At 45.2% G+C, this 9137-nt stretch overlaps 1 protein-coding gene across 1 annotated transcript in view; it reads left to right on the top strand.

Moving 5' to 3' along the window:
• DAZAP2 (DAZ associated protein 2) overlaps positions 1-6197 on the top strand; it is a 42635-nt gene extending 36438 nt beyond the window's left edge. The window contains exon 4 of the mRNA XM_082248520.1: positions 5814-6197. Within this exon, the coding sequence (XP_082104646.1) occupies positions 5814-5942 (129 nt within the window). The 3' untranslated portion in view covers positions 5943-6197. The remainder of the gene's footprint in view (positions 1-5813) is intronic.
• Positions 6198-9137: the final 2940 nt, after the last annotated feature.

Here is a 9137-nt window from a genome sequence, read left to right on the forward strand (position 1 = left end):
AGCGCGTGCAGACCGCAGCTCTGCGCTAGGGTGGCCTGACCTAGTTCGACTGGGCGGGGGCTTGCCTGCGAGTTAAACGTCTCGTGAGGGCACATGCGAACTGGCTTCAGCCTGAGTCACAGGGTTTCCTCCTGGCCGACAGCACCCACATTATCCTGGAGTGTTGTCCGGAACAGGGCCTTGAGCACCGCTCCTGGTGTGGTAAGCAGCCCCCCTACCCCTGGCGGGTTTTGGGGTGGACGTGGGCCCCTCCCTGGGATGGTAGGACCCCCAAGCTCCTCTCCCTTCCAGTTCACGTTCCCCCCCCCCCATCTTGGTGGTCTAGAGTTCCCCTTTCCCGCCGCCTTTGACTATATTGTCTCAAAACAATGGGGGTGCCCTAAGCACACCTTTGCAATCCCTAAGCGTTTTGCAATGTGGTACCCTTACGGTGAGTCCCTCCTTTAAAAAATGTAGTGGACTCCCTGGTTTCCAGGTAAATAAAGCCACTGTAATTCCGGTTCAGGAGTCCCCGGTCTTCAGACCTGGCTGCTAGGCGGTCGGAGGCCTTGACCCCCCATATGGTCACTGTGGTTGGGTCGGCACTTAGTCCGGTATTTACTATTGCCCTAGTGTCAAAAGCTATGACTGATTGGGCTAAAATTCTACGCCGGGTCCTGGAGAAGAAACCACGCTCCCCTGCTTTCTAGACTGACTGTCTCAGCGGTGGTCCTATGGCGCATTATCCAGCTGAAATGCTCGTCTGTGGACCCGGTTTCTCAAAAGAGCTTGTCTGCTCTTCCATTCGTGCGGGATCGCCTGTTTGGAGCTTGCTTGGAAAAGGCCTCACAGGGAAAAGAGTACTCTTCTTCCTCAGGCTTCCAAGGGTAAGGAAGTTTTGGTAGGGCAAACCACGAGTGGGTTCTGCCAGACCTGCAGACAAACATTCCTCTGCATGAAGGGGCGCCCTCACTCGTATCTGGGGTGGAGGGACGTCTTCACTGTTTTCCGGATCCGTGGACCTCGCTGACCCAAGTGGGTCCACGAAGTCATTCGCTCCGGCTACAAGACTGAGTTTTGATCATATCCTCTGGAAAGGTTCTTCCCTTCCAACCTGCACCTGTCCCCAGATCGCCTAAAGAAGCTCTATGGCGTGGTGAAAGACGTGTTACTTCAAGGGGTGATTGTTCCGGTTCCAAAGTCGGAACATTTTCAAGGTTTTTACTCAAACCTGTTTACAGTCCCCAGGAAGGAGGGCAAGGTGCATCCAATACTGGACCTCCAGGAGCTAAACTGTTTTGTGCGGGTACAGAAGTTCCAAATGGGAGTCCATTCGCACGGTGGTGGCATCCTTACATTAGGGGAACTTTCTCGCCTCCGTCAACATCAAGGATGCCTACCTTCACAACCCAATATGTGTCACCCATCTGCGCTTCCTAAGCTTTGCCGTGGGCGAGGAGCATTATCAATTTGTGGCGTTACCCTTTGGTCTCGCATCCGCTCATCGGGTCTTCACGAAAGTGTTGGCCCCGGTCCTAGCATTACCGCATCAGCTGGGAATCGTGGTACTGGGGTACCTGGACGATATGCACTTACGAGCAGAGTCTTCGACTGCCTTGTTGGACAACTTGGAGAATACTCTGCAAATGCTGAGGGAGTGTGGTTGGATTCTGAATCTTCAGAAGTCTGCTCTGGTTCCGTCCACAAGCCTGGACTACCTGGGCCTATCTCTGGAATCGTCCTCAGCCAGAGTGTTTCTTCCTGGAGAAACTTCAAATGTTGCAGGAGGCAATTCGGCTTCTGCTTTTCAGCAGACAGTCGTCTCTTCGGACTTGCAATGCAGATGCTGGTGCTGATAGTGTCTACCTTCGAGGCGGTTCCGTTTGCATAGTTCAACACGAGATCTCTGGACAATCTGATCCTGTTGAGCCAGAGTACGAAAGGGTCCCTGGTTTGGTGGCTGCATTCTCCTGCACTTCGTCAGGGAAAATTTCTTCCCCTGTACTGGACGGTTATCCCCATGGATGCCAGCCAGTCCGGGTGGGAAGGCATGCTTGGCACAGTGTGCCCAGGGGTCTGGTCTCTGGAAGAGTCTAGGCTACCAATCAATGTACTGGCGTTCTGAGCGATCAGACTTTGTCTGGATCTTTGAACACGTCGTCTCGAGAGGTGTCCTGTACGGATTAAATCAGGCAATGCCACGGCTGTGGCCTATGTCAATCACCAAGGGGCAACAAGAAGTGTCCTGACGGCTCGGGAAGTAGCCGGCATTCTAAGGTGGGCAGAACTATTCATTCCAGCCTTCTCTGCTGTAAAATTGGGGTGGAAAATTGGCAAGCGTTTTCTCTCAGTTGACAGGCGTTAGACCAGGGAGAATGGTCCCTTTTTATCTAGAGGTGTTGCATCAGTTGTGTCTCTGGTGGGGTACTCCCAAGGTGGTTCTGTTGGCCTCTTGCCTCAACAGAAAAGTTCATAGGTTTGTGGCATGGTCTCGGGATCCTCTAGCCGACGCTACAGATGCGCTGGTGGCTCCTTGGAGTCAATATCGTCTGATTTATGCCTTTCCTCCTCTTCAGCTTCTGCCGAGACTCGTACGCAGGTTTGAGGCAGAAGGGGTTCCGGTCATCCTAGTGGCTCCAGACTGGCCTCGCTAGTTTTGGTACACTGATCTGGTATGGCTGGTCGCTAATGCTCCTTGGAGACTTCCTCTCAGAGAAGATCTGCTGTCCCAAGGGCCAATCTTCCATCCTGCTTTACAGTCGCTGTCTTTGACGGCTTGGCTGTTGAACACCAGGTGCTGAAGGTTAGAGGGTTGTCTGACTTGGTGATTCCTACGCTGTTAAAAACTAGAAAATCATCTTGTGGGAAGAGCTACCATTGTACGTGGAAGACGTACATTGCATGGTGTGAATCCCTCCCGAGTTCCTCCTCTCCTCCTTTTCGGTGACTCGGGTCTTGGCTTCCCTCCGAGGGGTTAAGCAGCACCTGGTCTTGGGTACCTTCAAGGGCAATTTCTCAGCCTTGGCGGATTTCTTTCAACGTCCGTTGGCCACACACTTGTTAGTGCGTACCTTTCTACAGGGCGTGAGATGCTTGGTTCCCCCGGTGCGGTCTCCATTGCCACCGTGGGACCTCAATTTGGTGTTTGTTCTCCAGAAGCCTCCCTTTGAAAATATTAGGGAGATTCCCCTGCTTAAATTGTCTCGTAAGGTGGCTTTTTTGGTGGCCATTACTTCTGCGCACAGGGTGTCTGAACTGCGGCGCTGTCTTGTCATTCACCCCTCCTGGTGGTTTACAGGGATAAGGTGTTTCTTGGTCCATGTCAATTGTTCCTTCCAAAAATCGTCCTTCTTTCTTTTATTTTTATTTTTTTTTTAAACCTTTTGCCTACTGGTTACTTTCATCTCGTTCCCACCCAGGCCAATTTTCAGCGCTGTTGTACTTTTAAAGGCAATTGCGCGGTCATGCAATACTGTACCCAAATTAAATTTTTCCAATTTTATTTGAGACCTATTTTTCTTCTAGTGGTTTTTGATCACCACTAGGTTTTTTATTTTTTGCTAAATACATTAAAAAAACAAAAAAGCTAATTTCTTAATTTCTGTTCTAAAATTTTGCAAATAGGTAATTTTTCTTCACTGATGTGCTTGGATGAGGCTGCACTGAAAAGGCAGAATTTGACACTAACATGGGCACTGATGAGGCTGCACTGATAAGGCAGCATTAATGGACATTAACATGGGCACTGAGGCTGCACTGATAATGTAGCATTTTGATGGGCACTGATAAGGCTGCAGTGATAAGGTAGCATTGATGTTCACTAATATGGGCACTAATAGGTGGCCACACCGGCTGTTCAGGGGGTAGAGGGCTCTTGGGCTGGCTGGATCTGATTCAGGGCCGCAGTCAGGGCTCATCCAGTGGGGGGAACCGGAGTGCTCGGGGTATCCCTGCAAGGTGGTATCCAGCTCGGGATTATTGCTGAGCCTATTCAGAGCCGCCGGTTCCTGTTCCAGGGAGTCTCCCCGGAAAGCTCGATCTAGATGCATACTCAGCAGGGGGGAGGAGAGAGACGCACAGGGCACACTTTTGCCAGGGGCTCCACTCTGCCCCTGTCAGCTCCGCCCCTCTTCAGACCCGCTGTTCCTACTACTTTACAGCCCTTTGTCTGCTCTAACCCACCCCTCACAGTCCTGCCCCTTTCCTCCTTTAACCCGGCATCACAGCGCTTCCCTTCGTCACCCCAGGCTTCAAAAAACAAAAGTTTGTGCCGGCTGCCCAGGCAATGGTGCACCTGGCTGCTCCCCCCCCCCCCCATGCTAGCCACTGGGACTGACACCAGGCACCAGTCTGCATTTTCTAGTCGCAATAGCGACCTGGCGCCTGAGGTTTGTCGTTCCCGGTTAATTGGTTTGCGCGAAAGTTATAGCGTTTACAAACTATGGGATAGAGGGATAGATTTATTTTTATTTTTTTTATTGTTATTAGTAATGGCGGCGATCAGCGATTTCTAGCGGGTCTGCGACATTGTGGCAGACAAATCTGACACCTAAGTGACACTTTTTGTCACCAAAGAGGGACTCGAGAAGAGGAGGATCAGAGACACTATGTGCAAAACCAACTGCACAGAGCAAGTAAGTATAACATGTTTGTTATATTGAAAAAAAAAAAAGACTTTCACTTTAATATAAAAACAAGAACTGAAAAATCTTCTACAAAAACACAAATTTTAGATTTCAAAAGGACACATTTTACTGAAATGGGGACATTTTCTAAAAAAAAAAAAAAAAAAAAAATATTGAAAGGTTGGAGTAAAATGACAGATCTCCCCTCGAAAGCTTCGGATCATACCATGATCGGTATGATCCAATGCCTTTTTTAACCACGAAAAGGTTTGTTTTACATCCAGTGAAACCAGAAGTAATTAAATGATCATCGCTTCCCGTTTCCTAGACCATAGAGCTGAATGGGGCCATCTCAAACTCCCATGAGCATTATGGTCAGCCGACTGAACACTCGGGTCTCCCCTCCTGCTGCTTGTAAAAGCAATCCGGCGGCAAATTAGCTGACCACTGGCTGAAAAGCTGCAGGCATTATTCCAGTGTAACTCCTCAAATTCCAGTGACGTACTAGTACGTTGCTGGTTGTCAAGTGGTTAAAAACCATTTAAAAGAGAAGTGCACTTTAAAACCCCTTGCTACCTTCCCCTGACCTAACCTACTTTACCCCACCCTCAACAGATGCTTATTTACTTTGATTCAACAGCCGCAGTTCCGCTATTTGTCTACGTCCAATACTGGAAGTCATCTTTGCCCATGTCCTGGCCATGCTTGTGCAGTAGTGCCACATTGAATTCTAAAGGTGTCATATCTTGATGCTGGATGATAGATGGAAGCCTATAGGGTGGTAATGTGCAGGTGTGATCAAGACAGTAAAGACTTGGGTAGCTGGATGTAAACCAATATTAGAGCTGCAACCATTGTGTCGATGTCACGTTAGTATGCATTTCTGGAGAGGGGGAGTGGGGTAGCTCAGTGAATGGGCATTAAAAGGCTCATTTAATTTTGTTTAATTTTGTTTTTTTATTGCAAACAATCGTAGGGTTTAGCAAAAGCTTAGTTCTTTGTTTTTTCTCTTCTTCTTCCTGGAGTTTTCACAAAAAAAAAAAAAAAAAAAAAAGCGTAGCCCTTTCGCCAAGAGATGCTTTAGTGTGTAAATTACATTAAATAACTGCAGTAGAGACAGTCATCCTATTCTTGTTCCTGTTTAAATCACAATAATTGTAAACCTACCCAGAAGCATTTTTCATGTTTTTTTTTTTCTTTCTTTTTTAGCCACCACCACCTGGCTGTCCTCCAAATGCAGCCCAGCTGGCAGCCATGCAAGGTGCCAATGTTGTGGTTACACAAAGAAAAGGCAATTACTTCATGGGTGGCTCGGACGGAGGTTACACCATGTGGTGAGAAGAATTCTGAGGCACGGAAGGGGGCATAAAGAAGCAGCAAAAAAAAAAAAAAAAAAAAATCAAAATAAAGCGGGCTAACTCTTTTATACAACGAATGACATCACTGCGTGAGCACTTCCCACAACGTTCTGCTTTAGAATATTAACCCAAAATAGAATACAGGATGTTTAGACACAAGTTGAAGTGGGATGTCTGCTCGGTGCTTTCTGTACTCCTGTTATAGGAAAAGGAGGTCCTTTAAAGTAAAATAAAATACAAAATATATATATACTGTTAAAGCTTAGCATCCCCTTTATACCACTTCCTACCTCCTGCACATACCTTCATCTTTTTATTGTAAGTGAACAGGCCTTCTTCAAGATAACCTGAGGTCTTGGCAGATTGTTGACTCGGGCTGGAAGATTCCTGTTAATGGGACATAATAGCTGCATAAAGGGCAAAAAGTAAATATTGTGCACATATATGAAGAGTCTTCTTTAATACTGGTACATCTATTTTAAATTCTGTAAACATTTTTGTTAAATCTAAATTCCTTGTGCTAGTGCTTACAAGAATGGACAGTACTCCAGTCCAGCATGACAGATATTGAACTCTTGAGGATACTGATATTTTGCAGTAGTACTTCACTTAGTACATGTTAGATCATCTTTTCAGAAGGAACATGTAGATAACTGTCCGCATACAATATGTATCCAAGGCAGGTCTTCGTAATCCTTTTATAGAAGATGTGATGACCATATGTAGTCGCTGGGTGTAATTATTTGCACTGGCACAGTTTTTTTTTTTTTTTTTTTTGTTTTACACAAAGTTAATGTCACTGTTTAAAGTACATTTCTGTACTGGTTGCCAAGGAGTAAACTACCTTTTGGAAATGTTTGTATGCGTCAAAGCAAGAGTAATGTAATGCTGCATGTTTCATATGTGAAGAGTTGAAGGATGATCAATAAAAAATGCAAAGAGGTGCTTTAATCCTTTATTCAATTTTTAAATAATAAAAAGGTAATTTGAGAATAATTTATTATTTGGAATGTTTTTTTGCCAGCAGACTACTGGTTTCTGAAAATTTTGCACCGTCACTTAATACCTGGGATTCTTTAACTTTTTCCCAGTCAAAGCTGTAAATTAAAGTTATGGGAACAGCGCCTTGTATATCAAATGTCAGTGCTAAGAATTGGCTGTCCACAATCACTTGTCAGACAGACAGGTTTGAATCTGATTGGTTATTGTGAGGAATACCTGCTTTTAGTACTAACACCTTTCAGGCACACTTTGTTGCTGCGCTGTCATACACAGTGTGTGAAATGGCCATTAGCATGTGTCAAGCGTACTGGTGTCTATACTCAGTTTAGTGCAGGGTGCTGCATGCTAGGGTTTGGTTATATTTGGCAAAAAACAAAATGTCAGTGAATACTGATACGCAAAGCCACTTTAGATTACATGTGTATAATGTATCCTTTCAAACACTATTTGCACAGATGGCCCAGGGTGGAGGCATTCAGCTACCTGTGAATAAGATCACATCTTGCTGCCCGTGGTCATTAGATTTACAATTTGATCATCAAACAGGCATTCCCCTGATCAATGTATGCACACATGTATCATTTAGGCACTGCGTTCATTTATCAAGCAAATGCTTAACGGATAATTTAATCTTTTGTAATATTTTATACTCCTATTCAGGGTGTAACATGTTACAAATATACCAGCCCCCCCATCCCTCTTTTGGCAGTGAGCATGGAATTTTCTCCCGCGCTCGCTGCCACAATCTAAAAAAAAAAGACGCCCAGCTGCATCATTCATTTACATTGTTCTGTGAATGAATGGACTACGACTACCAACCGCTTTTGCGGTTGTCTGCTTGTAGTCCTCAGTGAAGTACCACTGTGCAGTTAAACACTGTAGTAATTCATTAATTATACTGATCAGTGTACAAGTGCCTGCCTGCACAATGTATGGGCACAGGAGACCTGCATAGGATGAGTGATCTAGTGATCATTGGTAAAATTCTTTCCAGGCACCTTTTTTTTTTAAAAAAAAAATAGTAAATGCACTTTTTTTTTTTTTTTTTTTTTAAGGTGAACTTATCCTTTAATTCTATGAGAAATACAGTAATGGCAATCAGCAGGAAAGTTCAGCTTGACCTATCAATTTTTCTCCCAGAGATTAGTCAGCCTGGGTATCTGCCCACATTTGAAGGTGTCAAACACTGAGTGATTCTATAATGTGTATGGACACCTTTTTGTTTTTTGGAATAGGAAATATGAGATTTGTTAACTGGAGAACAAAGTTGGTTAACTGCAGATTCTGTTCATATACTTACCTTTTTTTTTTATTTTATGCTTATGTAACTTCTGGTTGCCCGCCTGCAAGACTTGCTGTGACTTGCAGTACCACAGCCACCAGACAGCTACAGATTAACCACACCTGCTCTGCTTTATAAAATGTGATTTGTTCATTAAGATTCTGAGTTCAAAGGGCGGCAAACATTTCAGAGTATTCATGTAAACTACCTTAATATGAAAATAAATTAATCTGTGTGTACTATGAAAGAGTCAAGTGACTGCAGAATAATTTTGTTTAGCCAACTATTTTAATTTAATTTCCAATACATAACTCCTGCTCTATATGCATTTACATATGCTTTCCTGTCTTTCCAATTTTACTTTCTCTTTCATCCATTGAGGGACACAGCTCCTTATCTTCTTAACCATTGGGTTATACTGCCCCCTACAGGAGTAGAACACCAGACAGGAAAAAGCTTGACTATGCCTATGGGGCAGTCCCAGGGGTTTACTCCTACTCTCAGCTATAGGCACTTTGTTTTTTTTCTGCCTTGTCAGGAGTAAGGACCTAGTTCCTTGCTGGGATCTCTGGTTTTGTCAATTTTCTCCTTTTTAAATTGAACTTTTTCCTAGCTTTATTTTGTTCCTGTGAGAATCTACAATCAACTCTTGGACTGGGCAACGGACTGGATAATCTAGATCCAGAGGGTCCGGCGTGCAGAGGCCTCAGCTCCGCGCTAGTTCGGCTGCGACATTGCCCCACTGGACGTGGGCTGACCTGCGAGTTAAACATCTCGCGAGGGTGCATACAACCCGGCCTCGGCCTAAGTCGCAATGTTCCTCCTGGCCGACAGCCCCCCTTTCTGATGAAGGGGGGGTCTGTCAGCAGTGCCTACCCTGTTCCTTCTACG

The sequence above is a fragment of the Pelophylax lessonae genome, assembly GCF_965119305.1.
Source record: "Pelophylax lessonae genome assembly, chromosome: 2".
Lineage (NCBI taxonomy): Eukaryota > Metazoa > Chordata > Amphibia > Anura > Ranidae > Pelophylax > Pelophylax lessonae.